Here is an 18,845-nt window from a genome sequence, read left to right as displayed (position 1 = left end):
TTGACGCTTGTGTGATACATTTATTTTTATTTATATCTGCCATACTAGGCAAAATTATACATAACAAATTTCTAACCACCCCATCTTTCTTTCTTTTTTTTTTTTCTCACCTTGATTGCGTAACGCGCGGCAAGTGTCGACGGCTGATTCAGAGATCTCAGCGCCCCCTCCTAAATTGTCCATTGAGGAAAGCAAGATGGCTGAGGGAGGTTCGGAAGGTGTCTTATGTAGGCAAGTAAACATATTTCAATTTGTATTTCCTTTTAGGCTGCAGCGTCATTTTAGAACGGTTTTAATACTGCTCATTGAACCGTTGCCTTGAGAACTGTTGTTTGCTGGGTCGGGGCGACTGTTGTTGAAACCCTCCAGCAGTGCACCGAGTCGTCGAGGACAGAACCCGTATGAGCAAAAAAGAAACGTTTCATAATCCGTTTAGTCCAATTCCGAGGCTGGTGATTCCGCCACGTCCTGGCATGTCTCGTTTCTCGTGTGTGGTCGCACACCCTTCGTTAACCGAGTGTAAGTTGAGGCACGCGTTCGTACCAAATGGCGATACCTTTCCATAACACCACTTCAAGGGGGAAAAAATGTATTAGCAGGGCCGACGCCTGTGTTCATTGGAAGCCGCAGCCGCTACGAGCTCTGGCGGAACAAGCGAGTGACCACATGTAGGGGCGGTTTGTCGCTAAGAGAACAGTGTCAAATCTGTCAGGAGTAATTTGCTTTCGTCGACAGTTCGCGTGATGCGACCACGGCGACAGTTCGGCCCATTCACTTTCGTTCGCGGCACTGCTTCCCATTCGAAACGAGGTTTGGCGGTTATCTACCTGTGCGCGCGGGCGCTCGGTTATCGGTGCTTGTTTAAAACAGCTCGCGTTAACGGTATTGGTCCTTCCGTTATTTGCCACGCGTTTCGAACGCGGCGTTTGTGTTGTCGGCTTCTCTGAAAGCGCGTCCCCCTTTCCCGTTCTTTGCTGCCCGCTTTCTTGGATTCGTTCAGTTCCTTCCGCCTCTTCTGCGCCTTGTCGGCGCTAAGCAGCGTGTATATCGAATGCTTGTAGCGTAGCCCCACTCGGAGGTCGCTGTGAGGTAGCGTTCGGAAAGTATTCCTGCATTCTACCATAGGGAGGCCGTGCAGTGCGCGCGTGCACTCGCGCGAGCAAGGTTATCTTGGCAAAGTTCGCGAATCGCTGACTCGGGCTACCGACCCTTGTGGCCTTGAAATGCTGACTGTGTTTGTTTTGAGGAGGGTTTGCAATGTGCATGCCTGATTTTATTTTTTATGTATATATTTGGGGATCGAGTTATTAGAAATCTTGACCAGGAACGAAGGAAGCATGCATTCACGTGTAGGTAATACTGTGGAATGAAGCAGATAGGGTGTCACGTATTTCGTTCATTTGTTTCGCCGTGATCGTTTGGAGTTTCTCTATGCTTGGAGTGCAACCATAGCGTATTTAAAGCGCAGTCATAAATTTAGACTTCGAACTAAGAATCATGGAACGTGACTTTCAAGGTCTCTGGCTTGCCATTGTAAACTTGCCCGCCAGTTAACTTTTCACGAATGTAATCATGAAATATTGTGTTCGGTTGCTATTGCTGCTTGATTTTCACTTGTTGCTACCGCGTGGAGGCGTGTGCGTCTTGGGAGGTTTGCAAAACACCGGTTACCACCCCTGACCCACAATTGCAGTCTTCACCAATGGTGCTTGTAGTACCTAAACTAAAACAAGTAAACTAAAGAAATTAAAATTAGGGGACTGCACAGCTTTTCAAAAATACCTGTGCAGTGGTCACAGAAATTGATGTCAATCGAATTTTTGAGGACCATTGGATCTTACCAGCATGTGCCATTCTCACATGACCAACTTTTTAATTTAATAGACTAATTGAAAATTTAACAAAAACTTGCTACTAATAGCAATCTGTTTCTATGGGTGTTGTATCTGTTTATCGGGTAAAATACCACGATAATCGATTGCGAAACAGTGCGACATGCTTTCTGCATCAAGTGACGCCGTGTATGCCTGTGCTCTAACTACAATCGAAAGTCTTTTATTTTATAGTTACGTTAACGTTTGTCTTTTACTTGTTTATTTTGTAGTTGTGCCCTGAAAATGACACTTTCAGTTTAGGTTCTCAATGATCCTAGATCACCCAATGATATTTTGAAAAGTACCATCAATGTCAGTTGTATGACATTGAAAGTAGAGGCGGCAGCAACTGATCATTCAGTCAAGTGGTGACCGGTTTGAAGTACTATTGAAGTGACCTTCCGGCGCAGATATAACTCGCATGACTGCACTATCAGCATTAGTGTTGTGACCCGGAATGCACGGCAGAGTTGGCTGGGCTGCCTCAGCAAGTTTTGAAGATATTAGTTTCTTTTTCATTGCTGCAAGCACTTGAATGTGGGCATGATTTGCAGAGATAAGAAAAAACGGTGGGTCAATCAAGTGCATATTTTCTATTAGCTCCTGCGGAATCCTCATAGCTTCGGATAGGCACGCAGATATATTGTGGTCGGCCCTCTTAATACTTGTGCTCTGAAGATTCACCGTTTCCTTCAACAAAATGGTGTCGAACACAATGTCTGTTCACATTTTTGTTCAGCTATGATGCGGCTGTGTGTCACGAGGTTGCTCCCCTTTTTGTATGACTCCTGTTCGACTTCACGCTTCCAATGGACAATTTGGCTAATAAGTTCTGGTTGATGCACTTAGTCAACCAGCTCTGTAGCCATGATTCTGGTTTTTGCTGCGGGTATCACACAGCGGAAAAATTTTGTCAGCGATGGCATGCTCGTCACAAATCAAAGCACAGCGATTCCTAAGTTTCATCAAGCAGCCGGAATTATCACAGACTATAAATATGGCTAAAAAGTTGGGCTAGCTGGAAGGTTTTGAAAATTGTTAAGATTCAGTACACTACCAAGTGCATCAAATAAGAACAGTCATTTCTCAGGTTTAGTCAAGTGCACAAATATGGGGGAAAAGCGGTACTAGCTAGGAAGTGTTAAAAAGCTTTACCATCCTTTCCTAAAGAAGGTTGAGAGAAGCGCAAAAGCTTTCTAATATAAAACTGCGTCAAAAATGAGTCAAAACCTTCGTTGAAAGTGTGTCCAATCGATCATCAAACCATCAAGGACCAAAACCTGCAACGATTTTTCGCGCACTAAGTAGACGCATCTACGAACTATCTAAATGTATACGGATGCATGGTTTATGGGATAAAGATGTACTATTGTACTCTTTCTTCGTGATCGATGCATGTATTGTCTTATCTAGAACCTTTCCTTTTTCATAATTTTTAAGTAACCGTTTTAACCCGATGTAAACCCAGTTTCACACTAGTTTTTCGGTTGACCAACCGGTCTATGGGGAATGCATTAGTTTTTTGACAGGACATCACAGGTTCCACTAGAAAAGCTTTCGCTTCAAATTTTTTTCACTGCTGTTACTGTAAACCATTTTAAGAGAAACAAAGCTCGCAGTCAATTGTTCTTTAATAGTTATTATTTTAAATTTGTGTATTTAAGTAAGATTATATAAACGAGATATGAATGAATGTCATTTATTTTAGAAAAGATAAGTTGATGCCATTTATGTGTGCCAGATATTCCTTCTCACATATGTTGTAAAGTTCTTACAAAGTCATTAGATATTTCAGTGAATCAACTTTGGGAGAATAACAAACTGCACCAATTGCACGCAAAACACCAAACAAAATGATCGGACCCTTAGACGAAGCAAGTAGATACGAGTGGAAGAAATAAACAGCAACGAGGCACAACTGGATACAAAATATGCACAAGACAAGATGCAATATACAAAACATAAATTGACGGCTTAAAGGAGCCATGAAGACAAAATACAAGTTGGATTTATTAGAAAGACTGCTTAGTCCCGATAACAATGATACCAATATCATCGCAATCTTCGAACAAATAATGGAGATATTGAAGGAAACATGCGAAACAGTTGCGACCCCCTAGCCAATTTCCCGCAGATTTTCTATGACGTCACGGAACCTTGTTTGTGCGATTGGCGGCTGCCTAACTGACCTGTCGCGACGAAACATGACTGGACGTCTGTTATGGGGCCTCTAGTTCCATTTAACCGCATCACTTGAATGCTAATGTGCAGTTAGAATGCTAATGTGCAGTTAACGCACTGAAAATTATTTTATTGTTGGCCCGTATGACGTCATTCTTGCTCATAACACGTCACTGCGGTGCAAAATTTGAAATTTTTAAATACTTCTTGCGTTTTTTTTTTTTTTTCGTTAGAAAAACGTCTTTTGTGGCTGTAATGGAGCTGGGTGAGATACTGAATCCTAGTTCTTTCAAATGAAACGAAGTTGTATATACTCTTCATGGCTCCTTTAAGAAGTTTGCGCGATCAAAAACACCATAAAAAGGTCATTGTTCCATGTGACCATACAAACACCATAAAGGTATAGGTCATATTGTGAGAGAAGAAATGCAGTCCAAACAAGTGCTTATACGTAGTATACATCGATGCGTTGTTGCCGCGCGCATGCAAGGTGGTGTTGGCTAACCAAGTGTGTATCGCCGCATTTCTCTGTGCAGGTATTTTCTTAGTGGAATGTGCAGGGATGGGCAGCGATGCGTCTTTTCACACGACCGGCACACTGGTGTGGTCGACAATGTCTGCCGTTACTATCTTAAGGGAGAATGCATCTACGGTAGCCGCTGCAGGTAAGGAGTTGCTCAAATTTCTCTCTCCTAGCTGAACAGTGGGGTTAAACGCATTCAGCGCTGTTGGGTGTAGTCTTTTAATGTTTCCACTGCTTGTTTATGGCACTTAACATGTTGTGGTAAACGTATGTTAACTAGTGAGGTGGGTGGCGTTCATATGTTGCTTATACTTTGTGTTGCCATTTACTGATAATTTAATGCATTAGTTTGTAAACCTCTCAGAAAGCGAAGCACTGGTGCTTCACAGGCAGCTGCCAAAACTACCTCAGTAATTACAAACTTGTTCATGCTATTGGAGTCATGAAAATTCAGATTTTTCATGTATTTTGTGGTTAACATCAAATTTTGTTTCTTCTCTCACTGTCTGTACTAGTGAAACACACTTGCAATTCATCGAATTTCACCTGGAGATTATCGGTCTCTGGTGGGAAACTGCCCTGGGGAATGCTAGGTAGAATGGTATCGTCGTCATCTGGGACATCTTGGCAGCTGGGAGGAGGAGTTATCAGTTCTTGCTCTCTTCATCGAAGGGCGTCTGCTGTTGGTACATGGTGCAGCCTTGGTATAGTGTGCTAGGCGGTAAAGGTGTGTTGTGCGGCAAGCAAACCATTGGAGCGTGCGGGTTTTCGTTTTTTTTTTTTTTTTTTCGTGATTAAAAATTCTATGGCATGCAGAAGTTCCCCGGCGAAGTCCTCTTGTAGCCAGCGCCACCTTCAGTTTTTTTAACCACTGTGTTATATACCCCGGCGTCATTTCAAGTTTTTTTATAAAATAGTATTGCTTTATGAACTTGAGGAATAAGGCTAATTACGGCTATAGGGGAGCTAGATTGCAACAGGCAAAACTTGTAAATCAAACATAAGAGTAGCGGCCACTAGGGGTGCTACTCGTAGTAAGAATTTTTCAGCAAAAATTTTCATCGCAAAATGTACTTCCCCAACCTGCCCCGGACGATGACACACCTCACTCTTCTAGTACGCAATATAGCCTCTTGCCTTCTCTGCTAGGTACGACCATGTGCGGACGAAGCCCCGGGCCGACGGCACCGTGCGGTTGGGCGGCGGCAGCAGGTTTCGAGGATTGTGTCAGAACCGGTCGAACAGTGCGGCGGAGGGCGCCACCAACGGCGGCGGCGCTAGCACGGCAGGTTCGGGGTCGTCCTCTTCGACTGCGAGCCGCGCCGCCACAACGCAGCAGACAGGTGAATTGACTTGGTTTCCCACTTGTGGTGGCGTTGCGTCTTTGCGTTTGAACTGTCGCACCTTATCAAGCTCGCGCAATGCTTTCAGCATCGCGTGGCCACGGTGCTTGGAATGACTCCCTTATTGACAGCTCTCTTTTTTACCTTTCGTTCGCTTCGTTTGATGATTTCCCGTGTTTGCATTTGGCCTAAAGTTGTCGGCACTATGGTGGTGGATTGTGAGGAGGATTTTAAACGGCCTTGTATGCGTACATATTAACATTTCCCATTCCTACTAATACTTCGGCAGAGCTTACTTCCACCATAAACCTGCTCTACCCGGGAGGGTTTTCCCCTAAACTGGTCAAATAATGCTTCTACATTTGTTCGCCTTCAGTAATGGGGCAAAGCTTTTTGCTTCACTGTAGTGGTGATTCTACGGAATCATCGGGCGAACGGAACCAAGGGTGGATGGATCTGCTTGTTTGCACTGGTTGCACACGTATTTGGTGAAAGATTTTGCCCCATCAACCTTTTTTTTTTTAGTAGAGCAGACTTTTCTACCACTTCATTTCACGTGCGAAATGTTGTTCACATATGGGGCTGCGCGATTGTCATTTGCGCGAGCTCCCGTTGCGTATTCTCACTCGGCGTCTGTGGGGCATGCGGGCGTTGGTCTCTCTCACACTTAATAACATTGTCGCCGCTCTTTCCTTTATGCGTTTGTTTTTACACTTAATAACATTGTTGCCGCTCTTTCCTTTACGCGTTTTGTTTTTACACTTACTAAAATTGTCGCCGCTCTTTCTTTTACGTGTTTTTTTTTTTGCGTTTGTTTTTACAATTCATAACATTGTCGCCGCTCTTTCCTTTACGTGTTTCCTTTTCTTTTTTTTCTCGCACCGCGGTCGCCGGTCTTCACTCTAGCACTGTTTTGCTGCCACTGCTGGGGTGGCGGTGTGGTCGGCTCACGTCACCGAGCGTTTGTTTTCCTCCTCTCCCCTCCCCTTCCAAGGGCCATTGACGGTTCTTAAAAAGAGCGGCAATGCGTCTTCCTGGAACGGCGATCCAACTTGCAAGACGAACTGTGCTTCGAGTTGGGCCGACGCGCCAGAGTTTGTCCCGAAAAGTATGTGCCCTTCGCTTCTTCTTTTGCCCTCGTCCCCTTCCTCCGCTTTCCGCTCCTCAGTTGCATGCATGTCATCCTAGGGCTTGTGCACCCCCATCAGAAAAAAAAGTTCCGCCAAGGATAGGTGTTTGTGATGATTCGTTTGGTTGAAGCCCGCGGGGTTGGAAGGGTTCAGTTCTCTGGCGTAGTGTGTGGTGAGGCTAGACAAGCTTGGGTGAAGATTTGCCGTTCGGTTCAGCTATACGTTGCATGGTTCGTTTATAAACAAAACTGACTGTAACCTGGTCCTGATGCATGTCTTGCATGTTTGCACTGCAGTAGGTGGCTGCATGAAAATTAGCCGTGCGTTCTTGTGAAAAGGGTGTTGGAAGTGTCGCGGAGCAAATTAGACTATGAAGACTCCCTTTGGGTTTTGCGACGGTTTGCAGTGGGATGACAAGTGAAGACGACGACGAGGTGGCAATCGCGCCTGCCTGAAACAAACCACCAACCAGCCTGGTTGGCATCCGCTATTTTGTGTCGCTACTACCTCTTTAATCAGTACATACTGTAGATACTTCTTCTGAGCCCTTATCATTGTGGTGGTGGTGAGGGGTCAGGTTCTGTTCGGGTTACGCGATGGATTGCCATTGCGTTATCTTCTTCACTTGTTTTCCTAGTGTATATTATGCTCCCGCACAGAAGCTGCGATTTGCTTGCTGGCCCTAACCGCGCGCATTGCATGTCATGTTTTGTGTTCTAGCGCAGATTTTAGAGGGCTCATAAAGATACGTCATGCATGGTTTTGTCAAAGATAAGTCAGCTCTTTCGGCCGCTCGAAATAAGGTTCTTTTTTCTGTGTTGTTTCCTTTTTACCACAACATGTGTCTTTTATTCTGTTGGCATTCTAGACGCAGTGAAAGTGAAACAAGCTTCCAAGTTTTAAGTGTCACTCTATTTTATGGGGGGGAGCTGTCAGGATCAGACTTCGCCACTTTGAAAATGTCCATCTCTTCCAAAAGGGCAATAATGGCAAGTAGATATTTGTGTCAGATTGGAAGATTTTCACTTCGCAGAAAATTATTTTCAAGGCGGATTTACAGTGTCAAGTGAGCTTTATGAACTCCACCTCTCGTGAGTCTATGCATGGTAGCCTGTTCTGTTTTGAGTTAAAAAGTTTTAAGGTTGGTTGGTGTTTTCTTGTTTTGCAAGAGTCTGGCAGGTGTTTTGAGCGAGTGTTGAAGCATTAGATTTGTGGAAGCACATTTGCAACATCTTTCAGCGACACTGAGGTGTTGCGCGCCCGAGCCAGTGTGAAGTGCGTGTGCTTTGAACATCAGTGCACGACTGTGTGGCAGAGTTAGCTTTCTTGTATGTTGCCGTTAATCGCACCGGGGGTTGCGATTATGTTGCTGTTAGACGCAACAAGAACAGGAGTCAAGAACCGACGTCGTTTAAGTTTGCAGCTTGCCATGTAAAAGAGATAATAAAATTTGCGTAATATAACGATAAATTTGTATAGTACTAGATGGATTTCACAAAAAAAAAAAAAAGAATCCTGTTTGCAAAATTATCTTCGTGTGAGTGAGGGAACAACAGAGTCGATATTGCAGTTTGAGGAAAAGAATGCCGGCAATGGTAAGGACTGCATCAATGCGTCTTGACGCAACTACACTGCAACTGACTGCCAACGTCTGCATTTCCTCACTGCTGATAGCAATGGTCGCTTGCCCTTTTCTTCCTCCCACTCTATTTTTGTAGGCAATGGAGCCGTGAAGGCCTCAGCCAAGTCGTACGCGGCCATCGTGCGGCCGGAGGGCGAGGCCGGAGAGCGGACGGCGGACGGCGGCAGCAGCAGCGCGGAGGCCCTGCTGCCCCTGTGCCCGTACGAGGTGTCCAACAACGGCTGCCCCATGGCGGACTGCTGCACCTACCTGCACGGGGAGCTGTGCGATCTCTGCGAGAAGCCCTGCCTGCACCCTTTCAACGAGGCACAGCGCATGCAGCACCGGGAGGTCGGTGGCTGTCCTTTCGAAGGGAGCGAATAAGGCTCACTTAGACTTGTTGGTAAAGGGGCAACGAATTTCTGGTTAGTTCGTGTGTCCTGCTGTTTTCCGCACTACCACATGTAATGTTACGATTGGGATCAACGTAGTGTGCGGGTATGATGTGCAAATAACGAAATTCGAGGACCAAGAAAGCGGGCAATTCGTCTTACTGCTTTCGCTGTAAATGTGGGGGGGACTCTTTTCTTTCTTGTGTGCCGGTTTAGCTAATGTAAATGTCAATCTAAGGTCAACTGCTGCGAGTTCCATTTGTTAAATCGTCAATTACGGGTAGCGAAGTTCTGTAGAAGGGGTCTCCTACTCGGCGTTTATCACTTTCCAGATCTCGTGAAGCCGTGCGATCAGCATGGCACCCATTATCGGTGTGAAGCACTTTTCTAGTCCTATTAAATGCCGGAAAATTGACAATGCACCCGTGAATGCAAAGTGCTTGGTGCAAATGGAAAAGGTGGCGCATGCCTCGTTATCTGATGCCGCTTCAGAAATAAAACAACGTTTCCACTCGTTGGCAAACAACTCCCGCCGCATGTTTGCAATTTGGTTCTTGGTGTTGTTTCTTGTGGCAGGGAGACAAAGGCATGGTTGGTTGTCAAGCGCTTTGCCTGTGCCTATTTTGCCATTGACCTGTTTCTTGCGCTGTTCTTCACGTCCTAAAGAGTATCGCATCTTCTCTTTAGGACGGAAACGTGGGGTCTCAGTAAGCGCCTTGAAAGCAAGCTTAGATTGGCCCAATGAGCCGTGGAAAATGAGATGGGAAAACAACGGTGTGCATGAATGAACGAACTCGTGTAGAAGAAATTCTGGTTACGATTAAGCGAAAGAAGTGGTATCGGGCAGGTCACGTAATGCAGTTTTAGGGACAGTAAGTGAATCAACCGCCTAACGGTTTGGTTACCAAGAGATGGAAAACAAAATATGGGAAGTCCAGAGATTTGATGGAGGGCTGAACCAAGAAAATCCAGACGCAAAGAATGGACATGACAAACTAACGACAGACGACTTGACCCAGACAGACAGGCGTGACAACCTAACGACAGAGGCAGCCAGAAATTTTCGGGAGAGGCCATTGTCCTGCAAAGGACACAAACAGGATGATGGTGATGACGGGGCAGTGCAAGGCAGCCATTCTTCCACGGCCCTTGTCTAAACAGAGCCCCCCGCTGTGGTGGTGTCCTTGCTGCAGGAGTGTGTCCTTCGGCACGAGCAGGACATGGAGCTGTCCTTCGCGGTGCAGCGCAGTTCGGGCAAGAGTTGCGGCATCTGCATGGACATAGTGATGGACAAGGAACCCCCGTCTGACCGGCGCTTTGGAATCCTCGAGAAGTGCAGCCACGTCTTCTGCCTCAAGTGCATCCGCAAGTGGCGCAACACCAAGCAGCTTGACAGCAAGATAGTGCGGTCAGTCGCTCCCCGTCCTCCTTCCATGCCTCGAAGCCCACTTTGTCGCACCTGAGTACTAAGAAGGCTCTGCCGACGTGCCGAGTTTTATCGCAATCGTTTGCAAAGATGGAAATTGAAGCTTTGGAGACTTGTGACATTACACGACTAATATTGTCATGGATCTCTGATGAAGGGTTTCAAGGAAGTGGTTGTCAAACGGGGTGCAATGCAAATTTCTTTTAAAAACATTACAGCAGGTTTTGTCTGCTAGGAAAAGACTGTAAAGCCACAAAGTTGCACTGTGCTAACTTCTGACTGTGTCGTCAAATCTTCTCATTTGAAGATAACCATATAAACTTATTATTGCACCCATTTTGTCACGCCCACAACAGATCCCTGGTATGTTAGTGACATTTATGTGACAACTGTACAGCAACACGGTAAAAATTTGGGCTGGTTGGTACATATTCAAAGACAGCAAAGCAGCACAAAGGATGTGACAAGGAAAAACTACAGGACGAAGCGGTGACTGACAACTAAATGCTTCATATCCGTGAACGGTTTATACAGGCATGAAGAGTGGGGGGGGGGGGGGGGGGGGGGGGGGGGAGACACAAACAGCAGCTTGCAAACTTTACCGTTCACAGAAATAACGCATTTGGTTGTTAGTCAGCACTTCGTCCTGTTGTTCTTCCTTGTCTCATCCTTCGCACTGTTTTGCTGTCTTTATGCAGTACAGTGTTTGCAGCCAGCCATAATACCGAGTCCCGGCACTCGGGCGGGCGAGCGCGAAGTCAACGCTGGGAACACAAAAACTGAGCAAGGGAAGACCTATCTTGCAGAACAAGCTGCATCAGTGTGTGGCTAATACGGAAAGTGAAGGCAGAGATGCGTGGTTTTCGCAGCTTCCAAAATGTATGCTTTGTGACCTCAAGTTCATACAGGTAGTGGACTTGTTCAGGGAATGGTAGAAACAATAACTGGCTATGCATACGTTTATTTAATCTTCAGGGCATACTGCATTAACAGGGGTGGGGGGGGGGGGGGGTGCTTACAGGGCACAAAGAAAGGGCAAAGTGCACGTGACAATACAGTAGAATCTCGATGATACGAATCTCGCGGGACCGTGAAAAATATTCGTATCATCCGAAATTCATATGAACCAACACAGACCAAAAAATTGAGCGCTGAAAAAAGTTTTCGTTTATTTCTTTTCTTATTTTCGCGTGAACAAATCCATGATTTTTTCTGCTTTTTTAAAACCCCCACGTCACAAAGCAGTCCTTTCTGGAGCGCGTAACGCTTCGCCTAGCTTCGCGCTTGTCTCCTCACTCCCGGTGTCCAAGCTCGCTACACGCCGCAACAGTCAAGCGTGAACCGCATTGTGCGTTTTTGCACGCGATTCGCACGCCTCGGCTTAGCGCGCGCTGTATTTTCAAGGCCGCATTGACGATTTCGCACCCGCGGTATCTCCTACCTCGGTCAGAAAAAGACGCTGACGACTTGCGAAATGCTCGAGACAGCCCGCTGGCTCCGCCCGAGATGTTTAGGCTTAGCACTCTGGCAGATATTTTATGGGCGCTTTCACTAGCGGTGCGGATGGTGTTTTATAGTACCGTTTTCGCCAACGTTATCAGCTCCTTTACTGCACAAGAAACTTCGTGTCTGCCTTGAGCGGCATTTTAAAGAGCGGCTAGAAGCAGTCGCTCAAGCGGCCGTGCCACTTCGCGGCCGAAGCCGCCGCCATGTTGCCGCCGCCGGCCGCGGCGCGCGCAGCGTGCGAGAGGTTTCGTGGCGCGCATGGGGCGTGCGGGGCGCGTTTTCGCGAGCAGAAAACAACAGCCCGGCCGTTTCTGGAGAAAGAAGAGTGACAAATGGGGGAGAGAGCCGTCGCTTGTTCGACAGTCGGGCACCTTGCCAGCTCGTTCGTATCATCCGCCGGGCCGCGCAGGTCCGTTCGTAACAGCCGAAATTTTTCCCATTGCAAACAATGCAATTTTGCCGGGACTTTTCAGAAATTCGTATCACCCAGAATCGTATCATCGAGATTCTACTGTAGTATCAATGTTACACGTACACTAAAAAATGCAATAATGCTTGTGAAAACCCATGGTACAATACTTGCATCGCAGAGCGATGAGCACAGTTGGATAACGCAAAACGAGAAAAGGTTGATGCACTCAAACTGCAGTAAATAATTCACATAAAAAACAAAATCAATGTAAGGATATAAAATATTCACTGGACTGAGAAATGTACGGTGTAAAATAGATCCGGGGGGAACAACTCAGAACGTGGGCGTACTTGATGACATTTTTTTAAAAATGTGTGTTTGACATCTTGGTGACGCAAATTTTCAGTTTTGTATTTTTTACAGCACTGAAGTATTCATGTCATGGAGATCTTGCCTGGACACGAAAACCGCACAAATAAAAAAGATGTCCTCGTTTTTTTGCACCCGCTGTTTTCCCGTTCAAAATAAACCCACTGTCCCTACTTGAGAGGTTTCCCCGTTCACAGGATTCTGAGAGCCTTACCATCCCGCATTCTTGTTTGCCCTCACAGGTCGTGCCCCGAATGTCGAGTTCCGTCGGACTTTGTCACGCCGAGCAAATTCTGGGTGGACATGGGCACTGAGAAGGACAAGCTCATTGCGGACTACAAGACGGCCATGAGGTGAGGAGCGAGGTTGGTCTCCCGGGACTGGGAGTAGACGTCTCTGCGGGATATAATAGTGGAGGACGAAATACAAGTTAGTCACTTTAGATCATCGAAAAGACCGCTTTGTGCCCATAGGAGTGATACCAATTTTATTGCAAAGTTTCAGCAACTGATCGACGTTTCATTTTTCTTTTGTTGGTTAAAAACATCATCTTTTGTGGCTGGACTGTACCTTATTTGCCCGATTCTAGTGTGCACCTTTTTCACTAAAACTAGCCTTCAACTTTGCGTGCGCGTTGCAAGAGGGTTCAAAACCGAAATCAACTTCAAAGCGGCTGGCACTATCCCAAAATCCAACTCAGTTCAGTCTAAAACAATCGGTGTACATCACAAGCGTAAATTTTTGCCTACCCATTCTGCTTGTTCCTCAGTGGGGATAATGAAGGTGAAGGTGCTTAAAATAGCAAAGGCTTTCAATGTTCCCGTCTACAGAAAGACCTGGACTTTTGCACAAGAGGTTTTTGCTGCCACAGCTGCGTGCGTCAAGTAAAGTATCTTCCTCTGGGTACCTGGTTTCGTGACATTTACACGTGATTGGTAAAGTAGGCGTCAAATTACTTGAACTGCCGCGGTGGCTCAACGGCTAAGGCATTGTGCTGCTGAGCACGAAGACCCGGGTTCGATTCCCGGCCGGCGAAAAGCAAGAACACCCATGTGTATGAGATTTCGGCACACATTAAAAGTCCCCAGGTGGTCAAAATTAATCCGGAGCCCTCCACTACGGTGCACCTCATCGCCTGCGTTGCATTGGCACGTTAAACCCTACAATCAATCAACCAGATTTAGGGGAAATCCCCAAGGTGGAGTAAGTTTCTGTGAAGGAAAGTTTGACATCCACCTAAATGCAGCCATACGGCTACAAAGGAAAGGAAAGCTAGCTTTCCTTTGTAGCCGTATGGCTGCATTTAGTAGGTGGATGTCAAACTTTCCTTCACCCTACAATCAATCAATCAATCAAGTTTTTTGCACAAGAGATTTTTGCTGCTACCGCTGCATGCGTCAAATATCTTTTGCCAGGTACCTGGTTTCGTGACATTTACATTGATTCATGACATCTGATTGGTAAAATACGTGTCAATTACTTTATGGAATTTTCCCAAACAAATTTACCTGCTCGTTACAATCGGGGGCATGTTACAATCATGTAAATACAGTAGCTGGGTTACATGCAAGTCGTTTTCTCAAATCGAACAAGCTGGTGTCTTGTGTTCGTGGCCCTGGTGCATTTTGTGATTGTATGCCCGTTGCTGTTGCAACTTTGTGCAGTGCGAAGCCGTGCCGGTACTTCCAGGAGGGCCGGGGGAAGTGCCCGTTTGCGGGCGCCTGCTTCTACAAGCACATGTACCCCGACGGCAGGCGGGCGGTCATGCCGCCCCCGCGGCCGCGCCGCCGGGTGAACCTCAACGGCGAGCTCGAGATCATGGAGGTGAGGCTGCGGATGCGGCTGCTCCTGAGATTGCTCCCGTTTCGGTGCTGGGTGAAAGCCATTTTGTGATTCACTACTGTTGCATTCTCCATGATTACAGCCTGAGGTACTCAGCAGCAAGTATTTTGCCGTTTGTTTGTTGCATGCGAGACTCTTTCTGCGCGAAGCACGAGTGTGTGTGTGTGTGCGTGTTACACCGGGGCCAACTGCAGATGCGTTAGCTTTCAAAGTGCAAAATGTTGGAGAGACGCGTACTGCCTTTCCTTTATGCCGTTGCTTTCCATGAGAGTTTGGTTTTTTTGCTATTAATTCCCCAGAGAAAAAATTCGTGTCAGCTAACTGCAAATGCCGAGAGGAATGAGTTGCATTGGCCCAAAGCTTAAGAGGAAGAAAGAAACCTTTCAAGGCTTTTCCCACATTCCCCAAGTGCTAAGACACGTTGAGACAACCTTATTTTTCCATTGATGTGTAGCGAGAAAGCGTGCCGCCGAAATTGAAGAAAGCCGGCTTGTTCTTGCAGCAGTCGCAAGCACCGAGAGTTCGAATATAAATCTGGGGCCATTTATTAGTACGCTTTATCCACAATTTAAAATATCTGGTTTAAACTTCATGTTCAGAGTTAGTGCCTAGTCTTCCCCCCTTATACCCCCATCATGTGGCAAATCTAATGACATTAGGTGTGAATGCCACTAGTTCGGCACTACATGAGAATACTGAATGACATGGCCAAATGCCGTATAAGGGCATTTCGATCAGGCCAAAACTGCGTGTAGTACTTTTGTGGTTTTACGTTGTTGCTTTTTTAATGCTTGTATACACTGTGGGTGCCTTTCCAAAAGACAATTTGACGAACTCCCCTCACTGCAACTGGTAATGTTGCACCAAGGTTTCCTAGTTGGTTTGTTCTTGAATCCAATTGTAACATGCATGCAAAATTCAACTCGCATTTTCTCTTCAAACGCGCACGTTACAATCATGCTGTCGCATCTCTTCAGGCTTTACCAAATCTTCAGAGAAAAGAATTGAACTGATTTTTTACTTGTTTATCTTTTCCAGCGCCTGTACCTTTGGGACTTCCTCGATGTCGCCGACGGTCGCATGTTCGCGCCGTTCAACCTGGAAGACGTGTTCGAGATCCTCTCCGAGACCGAGGAGTCTGACTCCGACTGGAGCGACATCGACATCCTGTTGAACTGAAGAGCGGCTCCAGAACGTCTTCTCCTCCCAGCCGCCGACGCATCTACCTGTTGATGCTTGCGCCCTCTTCTTCCCATCCACCCAGGAAAAAGGAAAGGAAGAAGCGCTCTTCGAGCGAGAATTCCTTCATGCTTTTCCTCTCCCCCTTTTGAGTTCTCACTAAGCTTCAAATCGGGCGAGTAAAAAGGCAGGTGTCAAAATCGAGCGCGCAAGAGCTGGCCTTGTTCGGAAACTCTACTGTGATTTTTTTGCTTTGTCACTCGTTCTAGGCGTGCTAGAGCAAATTGTGGAACACTCCATCTCGGTTAAAAAACCCCGAGGCACTTTCCTTACCCCCCTCGGCTATTCCTTTTTTTTTTGCACAAGAGCGGCGAAGAACGGAAGAAGAAAAAAAAATTGTAGTTCGGGTGGGTTTTTGTTTATTGCATTTTCTTGTCGTTTGAGAGTTTATTGTCAGAGAGAGCTTATTGTGGAAAAAAAAAGTTATGCTTTCTTGCTACTTTCCAGTTAGTAAATGTTTGACTTGTCAGTGTCATCTCGTTTTGTCTCCTTCGCCTTGAAGTCATGCATTACAGGGCGTTGGTTTTTTTTTCCTTGTCATTATTATCATTCATTATTACCAGCAGAGTTGAGTAATTTGTTTCCTTCCTCGCTTAGTTGCATCAAAGGCAGCAAAGAGTGTACTAGAGTAAGATAAACTAGATTTTGAAGAAAAAAAATTTATAACACGATTGAGAGAGACAATAAGCACTAAACCATGTTTTGTTCCTACCAGACCCCACCTGCCTCCTTTCCCCTCACCACAGCACCATGCAGTATTCTGCGCACCTCTCTTGCAGTGCAGATATAATAATGTTCCCCCATGGGTGTTCTCACGCGAGTTCTGGTGTGTGTGTGTGCTTGCGAAACCACTCTTCCTCCCCCATCTCGAAGTACAATACATAGCGTGCCTATCTTTACGAGAGAGTTGTTGCAGTGTTGCAAAATCGTGCTTATTTAACCGCCATGTTTCACGGAAATGGGTGGGCGGGGTCGGCAGGGACTGCTGTTGGGAGATGTGCGGATATGGCTTGGCTTGTACAGACTGGGTGATCGACAAACGACCAGAGTTTATGGAATCTATAGTTTATTGAAATGGTTTGTTGTTGGGACTAGTGAGCGGCATCTCTTTGTTTGGGGGTTGAAAACAAAAAGCACAGCGAGTAGCTGCTTCACTTGCAAGTTTTTGGGTCAACAACCAGAGTGCACGCACCAACATCTGGCTGCTTTTTGAAGGAATGTGTTCTGTTGTGTTCGTGAACTGGCATCGAATAAAGCGTCTCCAACAGCCCTTTTCCTTCGTCTTGTGTACGTTTACTAAAGCACTCGCCTGTTGTCACGCTTTTTTTGCCTTGCTTCCTTTAACCTCCGACAGGATGTCTGGGAGCTTCTTGAGAAGCTCTTCGGACGTCATCTGGAAATTGCTGTCAAACCAAATTTCTTTCAGTTTGCCCAGAACTGTGGCAAACCGCGGCCCACTTCGAAGCCCTCGTTCGAGAAGCATGTTGCCGTTGACGGGAAACTTGGGCACGTCCCAACACCTAAAGCGTTCCAAGAGCTCCGCTTCCGCATTGTACTTGAGCACCTCGCAAATCCACTCTTGGACATCACCGACTTTGCCCTTAGTCGTAAACAGAAGAGCTTGATATGGCTTTAGCCTGTCGTCAATTGACTTTTGATTCTCTCTGTGTTTGACAACAAAGAGCGCGAGGTCGCGCTCGTACGCGGACAACTTTAGCCTCGCGTGCAAGTTCATCACGTCCGATTCGTTCAGCGTCAGTGCCGCGAGCAGCGTCACTGGCTGCGGCGAGAGAGGCCTAGAAGCGTCGCAGACCTTGGAGAACTCGTGCAGGTCGGGGGACTCGGGTAAGCCCAGGAACGGGGCCGCGCCCACGTCGACGATCCGACACATCAGCTCCTTGTTAAAATTGCCGACGAGGATTTTCTTCAGTTCCGTCCAAATTCGCTCGCCGGAGATGCGAGCAAGTCCGCCCACGTTTTCACGGATCGCCGACAGTATCTCCGGTTCGTGACTGTCCGGCTCGACGGCGATCCGTCCGTAGAAGCGGAAGTAGCGCAAGATTCTGAGGTAGTCCTCTTGAATCCGTTGCGCGGGGTCTCCGACGAAGGCGACCCGTCGCTTCTCTAGGTCTTCGATGCCGTGGAAGTAGTCGTACACCGTCCCGTCTAAGCCGAGAAACAAAGCGTTTATCGTCAGGTCCCGCCTGTTAGCGTCTGTCTCCCAGTCCGTGGTGAACTCGACCTCGGCGTGACGGCCATCCGTCACGACGTCGACGCGCAGGGTGGTGACTTCGAAGTTTGTCTTGTCGTTGATGCGCGCCGTGATGGTGCCGTGCTTCTCTCCTCTGGCGTTGATCATGCGCACGTTTTCGTTGTCGAACATTTCTTTCATCTCTGTCGGAGTCGCGGTTGTCGCGAAGTCTAGATCGTGCGGCTGAAGGTGCATCAGAAGGTCCCTCACCGCGCCGCCGGCGATGCGCAGTTCATGGCCGTGACGCTTGAAGATTTCGACGAGTTCCTTCACTTCGGGCGTGAACAGCGCGCGGAACTGCGGGCTGTCGAGCTTCATGGTGCGCAGCGAAGAACTGCCGCCAGCTGACGACGCGGAGCCGCGAAAGTTCACGCGACAGTCCCAGCACCGCCGCAAAACAGCACCGACGATCTTGCGGTGCCAGGCCTGGAACATGGGATTGTGCTGCTCGTGGTAGTCTCGGCAGGGCTTCTTTCACAGAATACAGTGATGCATCTTTAACTAAGGAAGGACGTAACAGCAAGACTCCGCACGTAAGAAATTTACACGGGACCACAGGTAACAACACTCGGAAAGCACGCGGTTCTTGTTGCACGTCGAAGCCGGATTCTGTTAAATTGGATTGCCTTGGCTACGAAAGTAAATGACAAATACTTGGGAATTGATAAAGTTCTTAAATGTTTTCTTCTTTATTTTAATGGTTGCAATAAAAAAATTATTTGTCCTAATTTACGCA

The 18,845-nt window shown here is 46.9% G+C and overlaps 2 protein-coding genes across 3 annotated transcripts; one reads left to right on the top strand and one right to left on the bottom strand.

The window, feature by feature from the left end:
* The first annotated feature begins 94 nt into the window (after positions 1 to 94).
* LOC144159329 (E3 ubiquitin-protein ligase makorin-1-like) lies at positions 95 to 17,128 on the top strand. Of its 2 annotated transcripts, XM_077690742.1 has the most exons (9): positions 95 to 231; positions 4,592 to 4,720; positions 5,728 to 5,921; positions 6,916 to 7,029; positions 8,770 to 9,023; positions 10,258 to 10,472; positions 13,020 to 13,130; positions 14,442 to 14,601; positions 15,658 to 17,128. In XM_077690742.1, exons 1-9 carry the CDS (start codon positions 197 to 199, stop codon positions 15,796 to 15,798), a joined length of 1,353 nt encoding a protein of 450 aa, XP_077546868.1. In that variant the 5' UTR covers positions 95 to 196; the 3' UTR covers positions 15,799 to 17,128. The 2 variants fall into 2 exon arrangements, with proteins under 2 accessions (XP_077546868.1, XP_077546869.1); XM_077690743.1 differs by lacking the exon at positions 6,916 to 7,029.
* LOC144159328 (CCA tRNA nucleotidyltransferase 1, mitochondrial) lies at positions 16,908 to 18,728 on the bottom strand. The gene has a single exon (XM_077690741.1). It carries the CDS (start codon positions 18,542 to 18,544, stop codon positions 17,174 to 17,176), a length of 1,371 nt encoding a protein of 456 aa, XP_077546867.1. The 5' UTR covers positions 18,545 to 18,728; the 3' UTR covers positions 16,908 to 17,173.
* Between the last annotated feature and the right edge of the window lie 117 nt (positions 18,729 to 18,845).

Source organism: Haemaphysalis longicornis, unplaced genomic scaffold, assembly GCF_048455015.1.
Source record: "Haemaphysalis longicornis isolate Haplotype H1 unplaced genomic scaffold, Haemaphysalis longicornis Haplotype H1 scaffold_10, whole genome shotgun sequence".
In the NCBI taxonomy this organism is placed as follows: Eukaryota; Metazoa; Arthropoda; class Arachnida; order Ixodida; family Ixodidae; genus Haemaphysalis; species Haemaphysalis longicornis.
This window is presented reverse-complemented; position numbering and strand designations above follow the sequence as displayed.